Source organism: Colossoma macropomum, unplaced genomic scaffold, assembly GCF_904425465.1.
Source record: "Colossoma macropomum unplaced genomic scaffold, Colossoma_macropomum, whole genome shotgun sequence".
Lineage (NCBI taxonomy): Eukaryota > Metazoa > Chordata > Actinopteri > Characiformes > Serrasalmidae > Colossoma > Colossoma macropomum.
Window position 1 is genome coordinate 3,757,555 of NW_023494796.1, and position 24,636 is coordinate 3,782,190.

Sequence of the window (24,636 nt, forward strand, 5' to 3'; positions counted from 1 at the left end):
GACTGTGTATGTTTGTGTGTGTAACGTGCCAACCAGATTCAGACGCTTGCAGATGTAAAACACAAATGAGGCTTTACTGAAAGAGTCACAGTCCAGATTTGTTGTCACAAAACAGGCAGGGGTCAAATCCAAAGGCATAGAAAATACAAACAGATATACATAACACAGTGCATACAGTGCAAAAAGGATAGGTCAAAGGCGTAGTCGAGGATGTGGGCAAAAAGGTCAAAAAATAGGAGTCAGAAGAAATGGCAAACAATCCAGAGGGCAGAGGAAAAAGGCAGAGTCAAACAAACGAAAGACAAAGGTCATACACAAAATACAAACAATGGAATGACCACTCAGTAGATCGCAAATGGATACAATACCTTGCAACCATCCTATGCTAAAGCCTGGGCTTATAAACTAAACTAAATAGGTCATATGACCAGCAACACAGGTGACTACGGAGCCCTGCAGGTGACATCCTGTGTAAATAAAAATAATCCGCGGCCACGCCTAATTAATGCGTGGGAACGAGATCCTGATGCGTGGCCATGACTTAGTAAGGCGTGGGAACGAGATCACGGCTTACTAAGTCGTGGCCATGCATTAGGATCCCGTTCCCATGCTTTACTAAGCCGTGGCCACAACTTAATCGTCTCATTCCCACGCATTACTAAGTCACAGCCACGCATAATTTTTTTTATACAGGATGTCACCAGCGGGGCTCCGTAGGTGACAAACATTAGTACTCCGGAGATCTAGAGCGCTGATAGGAGCAAGAAGTCACGTGAGTAATCAGGTGATCTCCCGGAGGATTCTAGGAGATCGAGTCCGAATCCAAACTAGGACTCAGTGGATGCTCAGTGTGTTAGGAAAATATGCAGTAATTGTGAAGCAGACATGAAAAATTCCAGCATGGTGGCCTTTATTTGGGAATAAACTCTTAAAGAGAAACTGTCGATTGTTTTCTTAATTGGTGACATTGGTATTGTGGGAAAGTAGCTTTTTCTGCAGACCCCCCTACTGGTCATTCTGCCAGTGGAATGGAAATCGACTCGGATATTTTAATGTGATCAAATCAAATATTTTCCCCGTAACTGTTGTCAGATTAACTGGGACTCTCTTGGCTCTCTATGTGTGATGCTGTGTTGAGCTGCTGGTGAGCAATGAGGGGTGAAATGGGAGGAGTGCGAACCCCCTGCTGAGAGAACAATTCACACCTCTCCACAAAGATGACCCCATCGCCCCCAGATAAAACAGATGACGCAACTGCAGCTTTCTTCGTATCAATCATAGACACAATATAGTAATATCATTTAAACACATTGCAAACACTTTTATGAATGCTGAGCTGCTGAGCTGCAGAGATGAAAATCCAGTTCGCTTCCAAAACAAATTGGCTCAAAGTCAGAGCTGAAACACATTTCATACTTTTAACTGACTTGGACTAAAATTATTTTGCTTTGGGTGACCCTGTATCTTAGTTATGTTTATTTTGCTAAAATAAATCATTGAACATTTCATTTTTTCAGCACCAAAACAGCCAAAACACTACCGAAATGTTACCAAATGTTTCAGTAGTGACTGTTTCAGTGACAATTTTAGCTAATTTTGACTCAAGAAGGCTGGCCAGTACATGACCAGCAAACACATATTTGAACAGCTGTTCACACAGAAAATCATCATATTTTTCATTAAAACACTAAAAAAGTACTGAACTGCAAAAAATATGTGTTTCGGTAGTGACGATTCTTAATGTTCCACACTGATTTTCAGGCATTGGGACACATTTACTTCAAAACAATGGGATCTAACTGTCACCATGTGGCCATGAGGGACAGGGATGCAGCCTCACTTCCTGCTCTAAAATACAGGGGCGTGGCTAAAATAAGTCTCCGCCCACACATTTAAGGTGCTGCCAAAGCATCTCAATGGGGTTCAAGTTCACAGTTCCTTAGATGTTCACCTGGGTTCTTTTTGTGACTTCCTGGATGAGTCGTAACAGGGCTCTTGGAGGGTTTTTGGTAGACCAGCCTCATCTGGGAAGATTCACAGATGTTCCAGATTTTCTCCATTTGTGGTCCCAGAGCCATAGAAATGTCTTTGTAACCCTTTCCAGACCGATATATTCAAATAACGTCATTTCTTTCAATAATGTGCTGCTTGTTAAGACCACTTTTAGCCCACTTCACATTGCTGGAAAGGTTCTATTTAAGTGATGTTTAGTTAGTGACTGTTTCAGTAATGACAATTTTAGCTCATTTTGAGGAGAACTCAAAAACGCTAGCCAGTACACACAGCTTTGAACAGCTGTACACACAGAAAATCATCATATTTTTCAAACACAAAAATGTTTACTTGATTACAGAAAGTATGTTTCAATAGCGACAATTATTAATGTTCCACACTGATTTTCAGACATTGGGACACATTTAGTTCAAATCAATGGATCAAACTGTTCACCATGTGGCCATGAGGGACAGGGATGCAGCCTCACTTCCTGCTCCAAAATGCAGGGGCGTGGCTAAAATAAAGCTCCGCCTGCAGACTTAAAGTCTATGTCCTGTGTTAGCTTTCACCCTCCTAGCATTGATAGCATCGTGTGATTGGGGGAGTCCTAACTAGCGGGGTGGAATTGGCTACGACTAAATTGGGTAGAAAATCGGGGTAAAAATATCAAAAGTAAGTTATTTTCACAGGTGTAAATGTAGGGATGAGGGACATTTTACATGTCGCTGTTGTCAGAACAAAACCTTGTATTTTCAGTTTTTGACATAATTTGAAAATGCATGTTGGCCTTTATATTGTGTGTAAATTTCATGAAGCATGGACCAAAATAAATGGCCAAAAATGACTTGGAAAAAAGTCTGGTCCCATTGACTTACATTAAAAGTAATGTATGTTTTTTCCTCCTCCTGTAAAGTTACCGTTTTGGAGATATGAGGTTTTGTTCCGACAGCAGCGATTATATATTTAGCTTATTAAATCTGAACGAGTACTTTGGGTTGAAATAGATCATAACATACTCATTGTAAACATCAAAACTCTGAATACTTAATCATTAATGTTTAAAGCGATGTCCACAGGTCGAGGAATGTTAATCATTACACATGAACCTCTCTTCCCGTAAGAGTGACTGAACATTAACAAGGCCCCCCTCTCGATTACTGAGTGGGGAGCTGTTTGCACCCCTAGATGGACGACTGTGTGAGTGTGCTTTGAACTCAAACGTGCAAACTCAAGTTTGTAAGTGTACGTGAGAGTTGACTCCTCCATATTTAGAGGATCATGAGAACATCCTGCACAGTGAATCTGTGAATACCTTGTGAACACCCCCACTGCAGAAAGTAGCCTATTAGCCTGTCACATAGTAAATTAGCTTTGTACAAATGAATGAATGACACAGGAAAAAAGTGCTGAACTTCTTAACTGAAATGTGTTTAATACTCGGTGGAGAAGCCTTTGTTTCCCATGGCTGCTTCAAGATGCTTCCTGTCTTGGGGGCAATCGTGGGCTGGAGGTTAGGGAACCAGCCGTGTGACCTGAAGGTCGCTGGTTTGATCTCCCTGAGCTGACACTACATGAATGAAGTGCCCCTGGGTGCTGTGGATAGGGCTGCCCACTGCTCTGGGCAAGTGTGCTCACTGCCCCCTAGTGTGTGTGTTAACTAGTGTGTATGTGGTGTTTCACTGCACGGATGGCTTAAATGCGGAGGTGAAATCTCCACGTTGTGGGACTAATAAGGGTCACTTAATCTTAATCTGTCTGAAGAAACTAACCTCTCACAGCGTTTCAGGTGGGATTTTACAGTCTTTGAAATCTTGAAGATTTCTGGGGGACATGCTGGTGAATCTTGATTTTCTATTGGGTTTAAGTCTGGTGCTTTAGTGGACCATTCCAACACCTTTATTTTCACCCTGTGGAGCCCACTGAGCGCATGTTTTGGATCATTGTCCTGCTGGAAGTTCCACCCATATCTCACCTTCATTGTCCTGGTGGATGGCAACTGATTGTTCTCAAGAATCTCCTGCTACATGACTCCAGTCATCTTCTCTTCGACAATTTGGATTGCATGGTACTATGAGAAGAGAAACAGCCCCATAGCATGATGCTTCCATCTCTTACCTGCACTGTATGTATTATTAGGTTCAAATGCAGAATTTCTCCTTCAAATATAGCACAATTGTTGCTGAAAAAATAGATTTTTGTCTCACGTGACCACATTACGTTCTTCCAGTCATCTATAGGCTTCCCTAAATGTTCTGTAGCCATTTAACATGTACACCGATCAGGCATAACATTATGACCACTGTCCTTGTTTCTCTGCTCATTGTCCATTTTATCAGCTCCACTTACTATATAGGTGCACTTTGTAGTTCTACAGTTACAGACTGTAGTCCATCTGTTTCTCTGCATACTTTGTTAGCCCCCTTTTACCCTGTTCTTCAGTGGTCAGGACGCCCATGGACCCTCACAGAGCAGGTACTATTTGGGTGGTGGATCATTCTCAGCACTGCAGTAACACTGATGTGTTGGTGGTGTGTTAGTGTGTGTTGTGCTGGTCCGAGTGGATCAGACACAGCAGTGCTGCTGGAGTTTTTAAACACCTCAGTGTCACTGCTGGACTGAGAATAGTCCACCAACCAAATACATCCAGCCAAAAGCGTCCTGTGGGCAGCGTCCTGTGACCACTGAGGAAGGACTAGAGGATGACCAACACAAACTGTGCAGCAGCAGATGAGCTATCGTCTCTGACTTCACATCTACAAGGTGGACTGACAAGGTAGGAGTGTCTAATAGAGTGGACAGTGAGTGGACACAGTGTTTTATATGTAGAACTTAGGGGACTGAAAGAAAGCTTTTTTGTTAATGAGATGTGTGACTAAAAGTTTAAGGAAGCTCCACATAATTCTAAGGTTGAGCTGAGGGACCTCCGAAACAGACTGAAATTGCATGTATGTTTACTGTGAAAAGGGGTTAAAGTCACTGTGAAATGGAAATCGCAATTTTCTTCCTCAAAGTGACGGATTTCAGAGTGAAACAGGATACCTGGGAAGGAAATAACTGTGGGTGAGACGTGATTTTACTCCTCAGGATTTGAGTGTTTTGTAAAAAGCGGGCTTTCTGAAATGAGCACAGAGTCAGACTCTGTCTTTTTTGCAGAAAATAAATCAATTTTGTCAAAAATGGAGTGCTAAATATGTAAATAGGTATTCTTTTTCCTCAGTTCTTTTTTTCCTCTTATTGTTTTCTTTGTGTTATAGCTTTCAGCCTGTTTATTATCACCCATTTTAAATGGTCTTTTGTATTAAAGTTCATTAAAATAAATGGTAACACTTTCTGTGAATGTCACCTTTTGCAAGCATCTATAAACACATTTATAACATGTTATAATGTATTCCTAAGGCATTATAAACATGGTTATAAATATTTATAAAAAAGAATTACACTGAATTACACTTTATAGCCATTATACTTTATTATACATTATGAATTGTTAATATAATGCATTATAAATAGTGTTAATAACATGTTATAATGTCAGTGCCAAAGAAGTCAGTCCTAACTCGGAGACTGCAAAGTAAAGACAAATACCAAGCTAACGGTGGTGTACATTACCTTTCCCACATTGGGTAAAACACTGATGGCAGCTCTAGTTTAAACTCTGACATTTGAAGCCTGTAATGTGCTTTACTGTGAATGTTTTAGTGTTTCAGTAAATCCGTCAGTAAATACTTCAACTTGAAGCCTCACTCTGAACACTGGAGGAGGCTTCAGTACAGTACGCTTCACTTTACTTACAGCGGACAAATACGACTTATGAGCTCTTATAATTTGTTATGATCAGTACTTATAATGTATTATGTTAACAGTTCATAATACACAATAAACATGGCTATAATGTGTAATGCATTTTTATAAATATTTATAGCTATGTTTATAATGTCTTATGCATGCATTATAACGTTATGAATGCATTTATAGATGCTTACAAAGGTGACATTCATAGAAAGTGTTACCAAATAAATATTAAAAAATGGAGTGCTGCAGTATTTTGATTGTGAATTATCTTGAGTTTCTAAACCATTATTTGTTCAAAGCATGATAACATGTATTCAGGTTATCGTTACCGTGTACGAGTGTCAGTGAGTTGCCAGTGTGGTCATCCACAGCAGGCTCACCAGCTTGAGTTGATGTTACAAAGTGAAGGTTTCTAGTGGTTAATTTAGAAACAGTGAGGGAACAAACTACAATGATTGATATCACTGTATTATCTCACTCTCACTCCACACTGACCTCATGCTCAGTGTGATGTCAAAGAGGGGTTTGGGGAGGGGTCTGATGGGTAATTGCTTTTCTGTGATGTAATTTTTAAAGTGAGAGTGCTGATTAAAGAAAGCGCATAGTAGTAATAATGGTAGGCTAGACAGCCTGTTTGGGGCATCTGAATATTCAGGACTGAAGCCCCAAAGCTGCAGCCCTAACAACACCAGCAGTGAGAAATAAAATACTGGAAATGTCATGGTGTAAATAAACTTATATTTTGGATTTGTCTTGACTTTATACTCTGCAACCTGGGACTGACTGACATGTTATTAACACTACTTATAATACATTATGTTGGCAATTTATAATGCATAATAAATGTGGCTATAAAATGTAATTATTTTTTAGAAATACTTATTGCCATGTTTATAATGCCTTATAAATGCATTATGACTTGTAATAAGTGTGCTTATAGATGCACATGGACATGACATTCATAGAAAGTATTACCATAAATGCAATCACTGATAAAACGTATTACAACATATTGTAATGCTAGTGAGCGATAAGGGCAGGGCTGAAGCAAACATCTCTCTGCCTGTTAAAAAAGCGCAAAGCCATTTATAACCTCAATTGCAGTGTTCCAGTCATCAGACTGGAACAGAAATCAGTTTTCAGATCCATAATATGATTATATTCTCTCACCCCTTCATTCTTTTGAAGTAACAGATCACATTTGATACATGAGCAGATGCACTTTTATGAAATAACTAAATATTATGAAATAAAAAAGATATACTAGCTTTGTGTTATATTCTAGATTTTCAGCAAAGGCCTAATGACTTCTCTGAAAAAAATATTTGATGCGATGCTGCATGTTGTACTTAAACTCTGCTAATATTGTAGTATTTTTTAGTTTTAGTTACTTAAAAGTAAAGAAAAACATGCCGCGAAAATCCATCCATCCGTTTCCTAAGCCGCTTATCTTTCTGGGTGCTGGAGCCTATCCCAGCATTCACCGGGTGGAAGGCAGGAAACACCCTGGACAGGTCACCAGTCCATCACAGGGCAGACAGACAGACATACACAGTCACACCTAGGGGCAATTTAGCATGTCCAGTTGGCCTGTATTTGGACTGTGGGACACAGGTAAAACATGCAAACTCCACAGAGAAAGTCACCCTAGTCACCTGGCCGGGGAATCGAACCCAGGTGCTTCTTGAGCAGGGAGGCTGAAGTTTTCCTAAATAGCATCTACAATAAGACCTGGTGCTGCATATTAATCACACCATGAACTCAACATCACATTAGAGCAGTTACTGCACCTAATACCTTGTATTAAGACTACAAAGAGGGCAATAGTGAAATATACATTCATTTTAATATTGCACAAACTAGTTAACCAAAACACAAAACCCCATCATGATTAAACATAACATGTCAAACTAATTCAAATATATCTTCAAGGAATAACAAGATAAATAAAAAAACAGACAAAATCACAGGGAATACTGGGAAGCCCCGCCACCATCTCTACAATATTTAGGAGACAGGCTGCTCAAGACTGCACAAAGTACCACCCACTTTCACAGCTTACACTGCAAATTACAATTAATTATTAAGAAATCTGAATTTTAAATGATCTGATAAGAAGAATGTAATCTCCCAAGTGCACCTGCATTCTTTACGACAATCTACTGTATGTAAGGAATAAAGCTGTGACTGTAAATTTACAGCTGTTATTTACAGTGTACCTGCAATTCTGCAACATTCAATCTCTGACAGAGAACTCAATCCTTAATACATTTACTTTGAACAGTACTCGTTTTTGATCTCGCCTTGGTTTACTCTCACGGTCACCCTGGCCCGACGGCGGAAGCTCTCCACAAAGGCAAATCGGACATATCTGTCTGGAACTGTACTGTCCCTAGGTATGAGGATCTGGGAGACCGTGGTGCTCTGCCCAGGCCGGCGGGGGACATTCAGCTGGATTTGTAGGTTATAGTATTGCTGACCGTCTTTGTACGGCAGCGCCTGTAGATCAATGCGGAGATTCGTTGAGGTGATCAGGTTGGATCTGGCCTGGTTGCCCAAGTACCCATTGTCCCAGCGGGCAATTAAGTCTGTTATCTCATTTCTCCAAGGGCTGCCATCTGCCAATGCTGTAGGGTCTGGCTCAGCGTAGAAAGTGGTTACTACATTATTTCCCCTGTCTATCCGGGTACAGAACGCCACTGCGTTATTAGACTGACTGTTCTTAGTTTGAGTGGAGCAGTACGTACATTCGCCGGGTTTAATAATCCCACAGTAATCCCACTCTGATGTTGTTGTCCAGCACCAGATGTATCTATAGCCATGGGCACCACAGAAGTGGTCTGACCGGCAGGGAACGTTTTTGTACGTGACATTCTGTTTTGGGGAGCAGTAATCCCAGCCTTCGTCAGTGTGGCACCAGTAGTACTCCGAAGACTCATCATATGAACAGTCATCATTGCACACAAGCTGGTACTCTGAACTTACATATAAGATTGTCTTGGGTTCCACTCGCCCACAGTAACCCCAGCCTGCAAACCAGCCCTCCTTATAGCACCAGTAGTAACTTTCACCATACTTTCCACAGGGATGATCATCTCGACAAGCTTTGTCTGTATAATCTCTGTTCTGTATTGGAGAGCAGTAATCCCAGCCCTGTCTGGTGTTGCACCAGTAGTAGTTTTGTCCATGCAGTCCACAGGTGTCACCACAAAGCTTCCCGTAGTAGGAGGTGTAGTGATTGAATACGACCCCAAACGCACAGCTGACATGACCGATCAGGATGATGGACAGTGTGACGAGGGGCAGTCTTTGTCTCATTCTGGCGGCTTTCTAGAAAACAAAAGGCAAGAAACCAGAATGAAAAGAAGAAAGGGAACACAAAACACTTTGTTGAAATAAAACAATATGCCCAGTATTCACTGTCTTGTGTGAGGGGAATCCATGGATCTTCCATTCAACTCATATCTGTTTTTTAAAAAATTAAGAAATAATTTATTTGTTTCATTATTTTTCATGTTAATCCCTTAATATAAACAGGAATGCTTAACAGTGAGAGTCAATAGGTTTTACGAAAACCACAGATTTCAGAACACATAGTTGACAAGCCCCTAGAAATGGCACTTTATTGAGGCCACAGTTTCTTTGTATTTAGTAGACATGTGCCAGGAAAGATTAGGCTGCAGAACGTAAAAAACAATGGGCAGGTTTTCTGGACTACCGCAAATATTCCCCATAAATCCACCCAAATAGTGTACATTACCATCAGACTATTAAAATCATAGCAAAATATTATTATCATTATTATTATTATTATTATTATTATTATTAAAATACGACCCACACTTCAGGCTCAGTCCTCTTAGAAGGCTGAAAAATCTCCAGAGTTTCCTCTGACACATAACAAACCCATGTTGCGTGTTGCGCTTGCGCCTGCCTCTGGGAGACTGCTGCTAACTTTGGCTGGTGCTGCACAGTGTTTAATATGCATTTTTCAAAGTGCTGTAATTGACTATGGTTTTAATGATAATTAAAATTTGAAATGGCGACACTAATGGTCAGGGGTTTTACCATGGTTTACTGTGAAACCAGTAACTGTTTCATCCCTTTTACCATTTCATCCTACCCATATACTCCAGCACCCAACCCCCCTGCTCAAATCTGTCTTTTACAACAGCCCAGGTGAGAAATGTGCTCAGGAAGATCAAGGCGAGGACACGCTGTGGGTCCGCGTGGCATCAGTGCCAGGCTCCTTAAATCCTGCACAGATGAGCTGTGTGGAATAGTTGGGCACATGTTCAGCATGAGCCTGAAGCTGGCAAGAGTACAACAATTGTGGAAAACATCTTGTGTGGCACCGGTACCGAAGACGCAGCATCCAAAGGACCTCAGCAGCTACAGGCCAGTGGTACTGGTGTCGCACCTGATGAAGACCCTAGAGAGGCTGGTTCTTGGCCATCTCTGCCTTCTGGTGAGCTTATCCACAGACCCACTTCAGTTCGCCTACTAACCTGGCATTGGAGTGGATGACGCTGCCATCTACCTCCTACACAGAGCTCTTTCTTACCTGGAGAAGCCTGGGAGCACTGTGAGAATCATTTTCTTTGATTTCTCCAGTGCTTTTGACACCATACAGCCTGGGCTCCTGAGGGACAAGCTGGAGAACACTGGGGTGGATCACCACCTATCAAATTGGATTCTGGACTATCTCATCAACTGACCACAGTATGTGAGGGCACGGGACCGTGTGTCTGACATGGTGATCAGTGTTACAAGGGCCCCACAGGGAACAGTCCTGGCACCGTTCCTCTTCACCCTGTACATGGCAGTCTTCATGTACAGCTCATCGAACTGTCATCTACAGAAGTTGTCTGATGACTCTGATGACTGCAATCGTCGACCTCATCACAGACGAGGACGACAGAGAGTACAGAGAACTGACCCAGGACTTTGTTGACTGGTGTCTGAGGAACCACCTCCTGATCAATGCGGGGAAAACCAAAGAGATGGTGGTGGACTTCCGCAGGCGCAGTCACCTCCCTCCACCAGTGAACATCCAAGGAACAGACATTGAGAGAGTGGACTCTTATAAGTACCTGGGTTTTCACCTCAACAATAGACTGGACTGGTCAGATAACATTAGGTCAGATAACACTTTATAGGAAAGGCCAGAGCAGACTCTACCTGCTCAGGAGACTGAGGTCATTTGGAGTGCAGGGGGCGCTCCTGAGGACCTTCTTTAACACCATTGTGGCATCAGCCATCTTTTATGGAGTGGTCTGCTGGGGTAGCAGCATCTCAACTGCGGACAGGAAGAAACTTGACAGACTCATTAAGAGGGCCAGCTCTGTCCTGGGTAGCCCCCTAGACCCAGTGCAAGTGGTGGGAGACAGGAGGATGTTAGCCAGACTAGCATCCATGCTGGAGAACAGCTCCCACCCCATGCATGAGACTCTGACAGCACTGGGCAGCTCCTTCAGTCACAGCCTGCTTCACCCCAAGTGTGTGAAGGAGCACCATCACAGGTCCTTCCTGCTTGCTGCTGTTAGACTGCACAACCAGCACTGCTCCCAGTAGAACCTCCTCCACCCCCCATTAGACCTCACACGCCTACAGAACATAAACTGTGAATTCATCACCATATCCATGTGAAACATAATCATACCTCATGTGCAATACTTCTTGTGCAATTTTCCATGTGCAATACGTGTAAAATGTCCCTATAGTGTAAAAGTTCTTTTGCTCTTTTATATATAATGTTTATAATGTTCATTTTTGTGAAGGAAAGACTTTATACACTATATTGCCAAAAGTATTCGCTCGTCTGCCTTCACACACATATGAACTTGAGTGACATCCCGTTCTTAATCCATAGGGTTTAATATGATATCGGCCCACCCTTTGCAGCTATAACAGCTTCAACTCTTCTGGGAAGACTTTCCACAAGGGTTAGGAGTGTTTATGGAATTTTTGACCATCTTCCAGAAGCTCATTTGTGAGGTCAGACACTGATGTTGGACGAGAAGGTCTGGCTCGCAGTCTCCGCGAAGGTGGATTCATCCCAAAGGTGTTCTGTCGTGTTGAGGTCAGGACTCTGTGCAGGCCAGTCAAGTTCTTCCACACCAAACTTGCTCATCCATGTCTTTATGGACCTTGCTTTGTGCACTGGTGCACAGTCACGTTGGAACAGGAAGGGGCCGTCCCCAAACTGTTCCCACAAAGTTTGGAGCATGAAATTGTCCAGAATCTCTTGGTCTGCTGAAGCACTAAGAGTTCCTTTCACTAGAACTAAGGGTCCGAGTCCAACACCTGAAAAACAACCCCACACCATAATCCCCCCTCCACCAAACTTTACACTTGGCACAATGCAGTCAGACAAGTACCGTTCTCCCAGAACCCAGACTCATCCATCGGATTGCCAGACGGAGAAGCGTGATTGGTCAGTCCAGAGAACACGTCTCCATTGCTCTAGAGTCCAGTGGCGGCGCTTTACACCACTGCATTCGACGCTTTGCATTGTGCTTGGTGATGTGAGGCTTGGATGCAGCTGCTCGGACATGGAAACCCATTCCATGAAGCTCTCTACGCTGTTCTTGAGCTGATCTGAAGGCCACATGAAGTTTGAAGGTCTGTAGCGACTGACTGCAGAAAGTTGGCGACCTCTGTGCACTATGCGCCTCAGCATCCGCCGACCCCGCTCTGTCATTTTACGTGGCCGACCACTTCGTGGCTGAGTTGCTGTCGTTCACAATCGCTTCTACTTTGTTATAATACCACTGACAGTTGACTGTGGAATATTTAGTAGGGAGGAAATTTCACGACTGGACTTGTTGCACAGGTGGCATCCTATCATGGTGTCATGCTTGGTTTTATACACCCGTGGCCATAGAAGTGATTGGAACACCTGAATTCAATGATCTGGATGGGTGAGTGAATACTTTTGGCAATATAGTGTATTTTTTATCTTTGGTTCATATTTTTTATCTTTAGTGTTATATATATTGAATATATGGCAATAAATGACAAACTGTAACCTTGTTAAATAAATAATAAGGTTAATACCTTGTTTGTCTACTTCTTCTTACTCTTTTCTTGAGTGCTTTGCTATCCCTTTGCTGCTGTAGCACTGTGAATTCCCCCTGTTGTGGGACAAATAAAGGATTATCTTATCTTGTCTTATATAATTAAGTAATAGCACTAATAACAGTAACTGTAACAATACATAAACAATACTGACAATGACAGTAGCAGAAACAGCAATGGTAACAATGACAATAGTGACAATAACAATCTTGCTAAGATTGCTTAATTATGTAAAAAGTAATTTCCTGAAATTACTATAAAGAGGTGATGAGAGGCATTCAAGTGAACTCAAACTCTGTGTTTTGATTTTTTTTTACTTTTCCCCCTATGCAGGTATTCATTTCAGGACTGGTTCCAGTAGTTCCAGTAGTAGTCCCGCTCCCGCCTGCAGTGGGCTGGTGTCCCGCCCGCTCCTGGGCACAACACTGAAAATTAGTCCCATGCGGCAAAATACTGTGGCGGGTGTAGAGGTCCACCTGGACCCACGGTAGTGCAGACCTCTACAGTGCAAAAACAATATATAAGTAATAAACTATAAGTGTTGAGTTAATTAAAAAAAAACATAAGTATACTTGCAGTATAAAAACTATTAGAGTAATAGTTTACTTTAAAAGACTGGCTCCCTCCAGCGTGGAGGGGGGAGAGAGAGAGCCTGGTCTAAAAAGTTAAAGAGCTTGAAAAAATGAGAGGTTTAGTTTGGTTTATGTTTTTGTCGTATATCTATAAGTTTAATTTTAGTGTAGTTCACAATACAGTTGCAGTACAAATTAAAACTTAGATGTAAACTAGTTATGTACTCAAAGTTTACTACTCTTACACCTAAAGTATACTTAAAAATATACTTTAACTTAGTAAAAAGTGCCCTAATTTTCTGTCCTACCACTGCTAGCAGTTATTGTTTTGATGGTTTAGCTTTCACTGCGTGATGAATGTTACCCTGGAAGCTAAATTTTGCGTTTATCTCCATGTTAATGTAACATGTTTAGGTGCCATCAGATTAAGTGCCTTTTCTGCTAAGTATGCTGTGTCTTCGCCCTAATGGGCTGAACGACATTAGAGCAATCAGCTCAAAAAGTGGAAAAAAGGACACTTGTACTGTTTTTGTTTTCTCACTTAGTTTTATTTTACAAAGTTTTGCTTAAACCAGAATCAAATTTGTTTCTCTCCGTGGGAGAAACAGGAGCTCCCCCTTGCTCCACTGTACTGGGGTAATATTTGGGGCATATACACTAGTGTGCAAAAATGTGTGTGCCCCTGATCAAATGACATGTTTTTAAGTGAAAAGAAGTGAACACATCCTCTACAGAGAACACACTTTAAATGAAAACATTTTAATGCACATTTACTGTTTATTTACTGAATTCAATATATTGAGGGAAAAACAAGAACACATAATGGGTCCTGTCGCCACATGGAAGCCACTAGAGCTGCTATAGTCACCAGAGCTCCATCTCTGTTGGCTGATCTGCACCGTTTTGACCACCATGGAGTTTCATGCTGTACAAAGCTGTTCAAACCTCACCTGCATGAACTGACCCTCCTGATGCTGCTGCTGCTGCATAAACTCAGACTATCTGATTAACCGTTGCTCCACCTGTTTTTTTCCCATTTTGTATTCTAATATTTTATTCTAAAGCTGTTTGCTATCTGGTGTCGACCAGAGGAGGATGGGTTCCCCTTTTGAGTCTTGGTTCCTCTCAAGGTTTTTTCCTCTTGCTCTTAGGGAGTTTTTCCTTGCCACTGTCGCCATTGGCGACGCTCATGGGGGCTCGGACCCGGATTTTTCTGTAAAGCTGCTTTGTGACAACACCTGTTGTAAAAAGCGCTACATAAATAAACTTTGACTTGACTCGATTTGGCCTGTGCAAAAGTTATGGTACATTTTATATTATTCTCTTTAAAACATGTTAAATTCAGCAAATAAATAGATATTTTGTAATAAAATTAGCAGAAAATGCCATATTTCAGTGTGTTCTCTGTAGAGAGTGTGTTAACTTATTTTCACCTAGAAAATCAACAGAACATAATTTGGCCAGGGGTGTCCAAACATTTGCTTTGGGATATTTTATTCATAAGACTAGTTTTATTGTGTTACTGGAAAATACTGTAACAGGAAACTGCATACAATCTTTTTTTCCCTTGTAAATATGACTATTTGTGGAATTCAGCCATGTAGTTACACAGATGTAAAACCTCCTAGTCCAGACAATGTAACCACTCTTTATTCAAATAAATATGATTTGTGGATTTGCTAAATTATCTGGTTTAAGCCTGTAATTAATGAATGTACAGTTTAAATAAAGCTGCTGACATATTTATTCACATTTGCGTGATCCTTGGATAAAAATAGCTAAAATATCATGTAGCCTAAATTCTGAAATCTAAGTGGACTTAAGTGTAGTAGACTTACACGCTAATGTCCACAGAAGTTGACATTGGTGGTTTTCTGGGCCCAATAAAACGCTGGTTTACTGGTCCAAACGTCAAACTTCAACCTAGAAATGCCAGATAACGCTTTTCATTCTCTGGGACCCCGAATAAATTATGTTTCACCTAAGTTAAGATAAGTGAACATGTCCTCTACAGAGACACACTTAAATATGGCATTTTTTAACAAAATTTAGTGCACAATTTCTATTTTCTACTTAGTGCACAATTTTGCTGAGTTTAACATACTGGAAAAACATACTGGTGTGCAGTGAGACCTGGCAGAGGCCACGATTTCCACCACAAGTAGCGCTCCAGGCAGAAAGGCACAAGCCCCTTTTACAGAGTGCCGCTCTGCATGGCCACGCCCACCGCACTTCTCAGTGGCACCGTGGCCAGTAGCTGGTCACTACAGTATAAAATGTGCCATAACTTTTGCACAAGCCATAAAACCATTTTTATAATGTTTTTTCAAATATGTTAAATTCAGCAAATAACAAATAATTGTGTATTAAAGTGTGCAGAAGTGTGTTCTCTGTGGAGGATGTGTTCAGAAAATCAGCAACACACAGTAAAAAAACAGCTCGTCAGTTCAATGTAAAAAAAAATTATTATTATTATTATTATTATTATTATTTATTTATTTATTTAACCGAAATAAATACTTGAATGAACGATTCTTTCAGTCAAAGTATTTTTTGCGTTGAATAAAACTGGTTCAGTTGCTTGGCTCTACATCAAGTCATTGTTTTAGGTTGAGCTGATGAGCAGTGCATGTCATTTGACCTCTGTTTAAATTGTGCAACTGGAGTGCTTTGTTTACCATTTTGTAAGAGCACTTTAAAGTAATGTTCATTTCATTCATCGTCTTTTTACTGCAGTCATTATTTCATTGTAGTAACAATAATTTTACTTCTCAAGTTCAACCTGATACCAAAGGACTCCCTCACTGTTAGAGATCACCCTGCTAGTTTTACATTGGCTCTGTAATTTGGGCAGAATTCTCCTCTAGACCTCTACTCCATAGAGCCAATGTGTCAAACACAGGGCCCGCGGGCCAAGTCAGGCCTGTAGCACGATCCTGCCTCACCCATTTTCCTTTAATAGCCCATTTCACAGTGTGCTGCACTACAATCCCCAACATGCACTGCAACGTGAAAAGCACTCCAACCCGCCTCCCCCCAAGAGCAATCTATGGCACCTCAATCCTACCACATCAGTCACATCACCAGACACACTAGCTGAGTTTCAGTATCAGTCCAACCAATATAAACACTAAGCCAGCTAGAAAAAAACACACCTAGTTCTCTAAAAGTGAGAAGTGGACAGTAAACGCTGGGAATTTCAAGATGGGTCGGAGCTCAAATACCTTTACTTCCAATATCTGTCTCGTTTGCAGAGATGGTGTGGCCATAATGAAGGAATACTGCATTAATTACCATTATGAAACAAAACACGGAGAGTTGGATAGACAGCAGTGGCACCCGAACAGTGACGGAGATGAAGGTCATCCTCTGACCGAAGGATCTGTTGAGATTTTTTTAATATGGCCCTTTTAGCGGTTGAGTTTGACACCCCTGCCTTAGATGATCTCATTTAACAATACTTTTGTATTGTGTTTTTCTGACACTCACCGTGTTTCAGGGGGTCTCGTCCTCTGAGGTCTTGGGCAGGTCAGCTGAAGGTTCTCTGCGGTTCGCAAAAACAAATGAAATGCCTTGAACATCAGCCTGATGTTTATATTTGACCTTATGGGAGGATTAAGATCCTCCTCCCTGATATCTGTTTTTCTCTTGCTATGAGCTCTTGAACTTTTGCTTTCTAGTAGAGTTGGTAGAAAAACACTTCCTTTTTGGACTTTTAGGCATTGCTCAAGTCCATTTCTGAAGTTTCAAAATCAATCACTTCCTTTATGAAGATGTCAAGTGTCATAACAGGCAATGTGTATGAAATTGAATGTGTATGAGATTTCAGTCTTCCTATAAAGGTGCTGTTTGCAGGTGCTGGACTAAAGAAAATGTTAATGTAGAAAACAGATTGTGGAGTTCCTCATTAAACATTAATCAAACTTACCAAGTGACTGGGCATTCATTCTGTTAGTGAAAGTGTTAGAAGTTCCTTAAATCTGTCTACTGTTTAGTGTTCCTCTCTCTCTAGGTTTCACCTCTAGGTTTGTAGCTCCGTCTGTCTTGGGTTCATTTTGTGAACATATGGAAATAAAGCCTGGAATATATACTGTATTGCCAGGGGTGGCGGCAGGATTTTTACAGGGGTGCTGAAACATTTGACGGGGGTGCTGTACCTACAGCCAGGGGAGGGTGACCAGTCACTGACCCATTCTGACCCACAGTGACCCATACTGGCTCATAGTCTTGCTCCAAGAAGATTAAATATGTGGTAATATCAGGCTATAATTTATTGCTAACAGCAGTGCAGTTAAAAACTCCAGCAGCACTGCTGTGTCTGATCCACTCGTACCAGCGCAACACACACTAACACACCACCACCACGTCAGTGTTACTGCAGTGCTGAGGATGATCCACCACCCAAATAATACCTGCTCTGTGAGGGTCCATGGGGGTCCTGACCACTGAAGAACAGGGTAAAAGGGGGCTAACAAAGTATCAGAGAAACAGATGGACTACAGTCTGTAACTGTAGAACTACAAAGTGCACCTATATAGTAAGTGGAGCTGATAAAATCAATGTACATCACATGTCCAAAAGCATGTGGATGCTCAAACATCTCAGTAGCGCAATCATGTGCTGCTTGGGAGAAAGAAGGAAGCTCAAGACAGGGTTGACAGCGGTGGCAGCAGATCTATTACTTCATTTTCAAAACAAACAAAACCAAAACAATCGTTCATTCGTTTCTGTTCTGACTTTTTAGTCCTTCAGGCTTCACTTCCCACACAAGCTTTCCAGCTCTCTATCTGTCTGTCTACTCACTGTGTCCTCTCTGCTCCTCATAATTTGGCTGCCTCTGCCAAATCAGCGTCAGCACCAGGCAGCACGAAGGAGTCGGGCAACTTTCTACAAAGTCGAAAGCACAGAATGTCACAGTATACTGAAGCACAGAGGTGCCCAGTCTAATCTGCAAAGGGCCGGTGAGGCTGCAGGTCTTCACTAAAAAAACCTGATTCCTGATTCCTGATTGGTTAATTAATTGGTCAGTCTTTAAACAATTGATCAGGTGTGTTCCTGCTTTGTTGGAGTGAAAACCTGCAGCATTATTCCTCCTCTGCCTAACTTTACAGTAGACACCCTGCATTCGGACAGGTAGGGTTCGGGCAACATTTTCTCAGCTGATTGCAATGCTCTGTTTTTTTTTCTTGTCTTTTTGACCAAATTTTGAAATTTATGGCCTGAACTAAAAGCCTAATTCTAATAATCGTGGTTCACCACTACTCCCTTTTAGTAGTATGACTGAATGCAGCTAATTTGTAAGTGCAAGCACAATCTGCTATTTTGTTACTCACTGTACATGGGCAAATTGCTTCAGAAACCTACTTTGCTTTATATATTTTATATTTTTTATGTGATTGTATTGCTTATATTTTTCAGATGTATGTATGTATGTATGTATGTATATATATATATATATATATATATATATATATATATATATATATATATATTACAGTTTTAATCTTCATAAAAATATCTAAAAAACTGTAAAAAGTAAGGAATCACAATCAAAACATACATAGCCAAAAAATAAGGAACTACAGTAACATAGAAACAAGGCTAAAGAAGGACTTGGATCAGTGCTCAGAACTGTAATATAAAACAAGAACAGATAGTTCTGCAGGTGATAAACAGCAGGGCTTTTATCTGAGGTAGATGGTCCAGTTTTTTTGTAGTCTATGTTTACATTTACATTTAAGGCATTTAGCAGACGCTCTTATCCAGAGCGACTTACAAAGTGCTTTGTTGTCTACTCAGAAAAAGTATCTTTGCTAGTTACACGTAGGTTTGAGTGAACGCTCGTCCTGAGCTCAGATACTGCTAGAAACAAAAGCCGATGTTGATACTTAGAGAAAAGAAACAGAGTTAAACACAGAGCAGTGAAATACATTTCAGTAAGTGCAGTACAAACTGAACTCCTCATTTAATTGCTGTATAAAGAAATGTTTCTTCAGTCTGTGTTTGAAGACCATGAGAGACTCTGCTGTTCGGACAGCCAGTGGGAGTTTGTTCCACCACCTGGGCTCCAGGACAGAGGAAATATTTTAAGAAGCATTTTATGCATGCATAATTATGTATGCATAATTCAATCAATGAGATTTCAATAAAGTAATTCACACTAGTTTGTTTGAAATGACCCGTTTTTGGAGAAACTTACTGAGTCAGAATTGTTCACAGTGGTGGTGATAGGAACCAGATGTCCACCTCTAAAAGCTCCCTCACTGAAATTATTAAGTGAAATGGTTACGAATACTGCCTGAGGCATTATTTTATGATCATTCTATGAAAAACATATTTTCTTAAAAAAATATTCATGACATACAGGTTCATGCAGGGCACTGCAATAACAGTAGTGCCCAAAAAAAAGTTCTATTTTAATATTTCCAACTTTTTTATCACTAACATTACATATACAGCACAGAAGACTCGTGTAGGTTCACTGGTGGTTTTGGATAGTAAATAAAATGGTTATATTTGTGTTGTACTCCTGGCATGCTTTGCATTCTCCTGGCACCTGCCAAACCTAGATTTGTCCATCACGGTTCTCGTCAGCTTGACAGCCTCCTTCGCCACCGGTGTCCACCAGGAGGTTCTTGGGTTACCCCCCTGACAGGCACCAACAAGCTTTTGGCCACAGCTATGCCTGGTGGCTTGCATGACATGGTCCATTCAGACTCCATGTCCCCTACCTCCTCCGAAACATGAGAAAACTTCTCCTGGAGGTGGGAGGTAAAATCATTCCGAACAGGGGCCTCTGCTATTCACTTGGGCCTACCCAGTCTGACCATCAGTCTTCCGTGCCATCTGATCCAACTCACCACCAGATGGTGATCAGCACCTCTCTTCACCCGAGTGTCCAGAACCTATGGTCCTAAGTCAGATGAGACTACAACAGAGTCGATCATTGACCCAAGGAGCTCTGGTACCACGTACACTTATGAACATCCTTGTGTTCGAACTTGGTGTTCGTTATGGACGACCCTTACCTATCACAGAAGTCCAAAAACAATTCATCATTCCAGTTTAAACCGGGCAGGCTGTTCTTACCACCATCTCAAAGGGGTTCAAGTCAGGATTCTAAGTAGCCCTGAAGCTGCTATCACACTACCACCACCATGTTTCACTGTTGGTATGATGTTTTATTGTGGAATGCTGTATTAGCTTTAGGCCAGATGTAACAGGAGCTCTGTTTTCCAAAAAATTCCACCTTCAACTTATTAGTCCACAAAACCTTATTCCTAAAAACATTAAGGTGTTTTTTGGCCAAGGTGAGAGCCTTTATGTTTCTTCTGGTTAGCAGTGATTTTTGCTTTGTCTATCATGTTTTTCCCGTTCTCCTTTTTCCTGTTCTTTCTCCACTGATAAACGCTGACCTTATCTGTGGTGAGCGAGGCCTGCAGTTCCTTAAACATTCGTCAACTTCCTGGAGAAGTCATCACAGGGCTCTTGGCGGGATTTTGTTAGGCCAGCCACTTCTGGTAAGATTAACAAATGTTCCAGATTTTTTCATTTGTGGTCCAAGTCTTAGAAATGCTTTTGTAACCTTTTACAGACTGATGTGTTTCTATAATGTCCTTTCTTTCAATAATGTGCTGCTTGTTTAAACCTTTCAGCTCACTTCACATTGCTAGAAAGGTTCTATTTAAGTTATGTTTAGGTAGTGGTTTAGCTAATGATGCTTGCCAATTTTAGCTAATTTTGAGCAGAACTTAAAAAATGCAAGATGGTACATGACTAGTAAGCACAGCTGTACACACATCAAATCATCATATTTTTCATTAAAACACAAAAGAAAACAGAAAATATGTTTTGATAGTGACAGTGCTTAACGCTCCACACTGATTTAATATATCACTGTTGTGAGAAAGAAAACCTTTTATCTCCATTTTTGACGTTTTTCAGTTTTTGACATAATTTGAAAATACCTGTTGCTCTTTACATTGTATGTAAATTTCATGATGAATGGACTAAAAGACCCAATATTACTTGGAAAAAAGTCTGGTTCCATTGACTTACATTAAAAGTAATGTTTTTTCCTTCTCCTGTAATGTTACCATTTTGGAGATGCAAGGTTTTGTTCCGACAACAGCGATATGACTTATTCATTTGTTCTTCATTAATGACTCATTATTTTCTGATTAACAACTGTCGGGATTTTGGTCACTGGTGTTATCAGGGCTCTTATATTACATTTTAACACAGTATTTTCAGCTCTATTAAACTGCTTCTTTGGGTCGAGGCTCATCAGAGTGGAAGCATCTCAAGGCATGAGAAGGCTCACTGCTCTCTATATTTCATTAATTTATTAATAATTTTGTTTATCAGGCAGCTCATAACTTCTATGTGTCACCGGTGTTTTGTGCTTTAATGGCTGGGTAATTAAAATTGTGTCAAAATAATGTCAAATATCATTTTATTACTGATTTTAAATAGTTGCACAAGGTCACCTGACGGCCAATGAGTCAGCCAGATACAGAGTCCTCTGTTTTACCCAGCATGTCACTGGCGTCACCGTCACTGGTGTTACACCATATTCATACAACACCAGTGATTGTAAAATATGTTTGGAATTAAGCTCTCTTTTTTGTATATATGATATTCAGAGATGTTAATGGACATACAGATTATTCAGTTTTGGGATGAAAGAAATAGATTTTTTAAACATGTATCAGACTCCAAATGGAGAATGACCCATATTTTTCATAATAACAGTGGTACGTATTAATATAATTCACAGTTTTAATTAAATAAAATGCCTATTTTCAGTAAATAAACTAAATAAACACAACAGTTTATGTCTTAATAGTATGACATAGGAAATCATATAAATTGCATGAATAGGATGAAACCAACAGAGCTTCCAGCAGTACGCCAAAGTGTACTAACATTCTTTTTGCATGCTTAATTAAGACATGAACTCCTGATAAATTCAGTTGTTGAAGAAAGCCTTTATTACCTTCACCTTCACTCATTAGTACATTGTTCTTCATTCATTAGTACATGCATTTGTTAATGCAGAGCAATTTAATCGTATGGTTATTAATATATGACTTATTCCTTTGTTTCTGATTAATGACTCATTATTTTCTGATTATTAATTAGTAAATGCCTTAGTTGCATTGAGAGTACATGACCTGCCGGTAAAATATTACTTTCTTTACTCTCACAGTAACCCTGGCCCGACGCAGGAAGCTCTCCACAAAGGCGAATCGGACATAACTGTTGGGAATGTCGCTTGGAGCTAGGACCTGGGAGACCTTGGTGCTCTGCCCATTCAGCTGGATTTGTAGGTTATAGTATTGCTGACCGTCTATGTGCAGCATCCCCTGTAGATCAATGCGGAGATTCCTTGAGGTGATCAGGTTGGATTTGGGCTGGTTGCCCAAGTACCCATTGTCCCAGCGGGCAATTAAGTTTGTTATCTCATTTCTCCAAGAGCTGCCATCTGCCAATGCTGTAGGGTCTGGCTCAGCGTAGAAAGTGGTTTCTACATGATTCCCCTTGTCTGTCCAGGTACAGTAAGCCACTGCGGTACAACTGTGTATTTCCTTAAGGGCGAATGTACTTACTATTCCACGTTGAGTGGTGTAGTAAGTACATTCACCTGGTTTAATAACCCCACAGTAATCCCACTCTGATTCTGTTGTCCAGCACCAGTTATAACTATAGTCATGGGTGCCACAGAAGTGGTCTGACCGGCAGGGCACGTTTTTGTACGTGACATCAGGTGTTGGGGAGCAGTAATCCCAGCCTTTGTCAGTGTGGCACCAGTAGTACTCATGAGACTCATCATATGGACAGTCATCATTGCACACAAGCTGGTATGTTGAACTTATATATAAGGTTGTCTTGGGTTCCACTGGCCCACAGTAACCCCAGGCGTCAGACATGCCCTGCTCATAGCACCAGTAGTAACTTTTACCATACTTTCCACAGGGGTGATCATCTTGACAAGCTCTGTCTTTGTAATCTCTGTCACTTCTTGGAGAGCAGTAATCCCAGCCCTGTCTGGTGTAGCACCAGTAGTAGCTTTGTCCACGCAGTCCACAGGTGTCGTAACAAAGCTCCTCATAGTAGGAGGTGTAGTGATTGAATATGACCCCAAACACACAGCTGACATGACCGATCAGGATGATGGACAGTGTGACGAGGGGCAGTCTTTGTCTCATTCTGGCAGCTTTCCAGAAAACAAAAGGCAAGAAACAAGAATGAAAAGAAGAAAGGGAACACAAAACACTTTGTTGAAATAAAACTAGATGCCTAGTATTCACTGTCTTGTGTGAGGGGAATCCATGGATCTTTGCTACGAAAATCCAGAGACCTTTTGCTATCTTGAGATCACAAGATAGTTAGCAGAAGGATCCAAATAATATTGAGGAATAGAAAGAGATCATATTAACTAAGATTATGCACCATATAAAGACCAGCAAGTTCACTGAGACAGCCTCCTTGTTTCTACACTCATTGTCCATTTTATCAGCTCCACTGACCACAAAGGGGCACTTTGTAGTTCTGCAATTACAGACTGATTTCCATCTGCATTTGCACTTTCAGAAATACTTCTATACACATTGGGCTAAAAACCCCATGGACATGGCTATGTGACGATGGATACCTGTCAGTTTACAAAAGGTTACTCACCATTCGCTGCCCACACAGTCAGATGTCCACAAAGCTGATTTAGAAAGCAGTAATAATCACAGAAGAAACGCTAAGGCTTTCTCCGGATTCATTCAGCTGTTGCCTCGTTCTTTATAGTTCTGTAAAAGGAAAGACTTGAGCGTTAAAAACCAGTTTTAGGTCTGGGATTTCAGTCTCATTCAGAATCAGGTGCAACAGGTTTAATAACATGCCTGCATTTTTCCCCAGCAGAAAAATCATAGGGTGTCAGTTGCAAACAGCCCCAAAGATGAGTCGTACCAGGAAGGTTAGAGCAGGGGTGTCTAACTCAACCACTGAAAGAGGCCATATTAAAAAATCTCAACAAATCTGTGGGCCAGAGGACGCCTATGTTTTATTTAATCTTTATTTAACATTGTGATATAAACTAAACTCACGCAAAACCAAAATACGCAAAACTTCAACAGTAATGTCACGAATGTCACGAGCGAAGCGGAGGAAACGGACTCGATCTCCCAGAATCCTCTGGGAGATC

General features: G+C 40.9%; 1 protein-coding gene across 6 annotated transcripts; it reads right to left on the reverse strand.

Moving 5' to 3' along the window:
• Positions 1–7,603: 7,603 nt before the first annotated feature.
• LOC118816998 lies at positions 7,604–24,231 on the reverse strand. 6 transcript variants are annotated; one of them, XM_036583639.1, is made up of 5 exons: positions 24,123–24,231; positions 16,929–16,983; positions 15,278–15,362; positions 12,847–12,923; positions 7,604–9,117 (listed from the first exon to the last, which is right to left on the reverse strand). In XM_036583639.1, exon 5 carries the CDS (start codon positions 9,103–9,105, stop codon positions 8,059–8,061), a length of 1,047 nt encoding a protein of 348 aa, XP_036439532.1. In that variant the 5' UTR covers positions 9,106–9,117; positions 12,847–12,923; positions 15,278–15,362; positions 16,929–16,983; positions 24,123–24,231; the 3' UTR covers positions 7,604–8,058. The 6 variants fall into 6 exon arrangements, with proteins under 6 accessions (XP_036439532.1, XP_036439531.1, XP_036439533.1 ...); XM_036583638.1 differs by lacking the exon at positions 15,278–15,362; XM_036583640.1 differs by lacking the exons at positions 15,278–15,362; positions 16,929–16,983.
• Between the last annotated feature and the right edge of the window lie 405 nt (positions 24,232–24,636).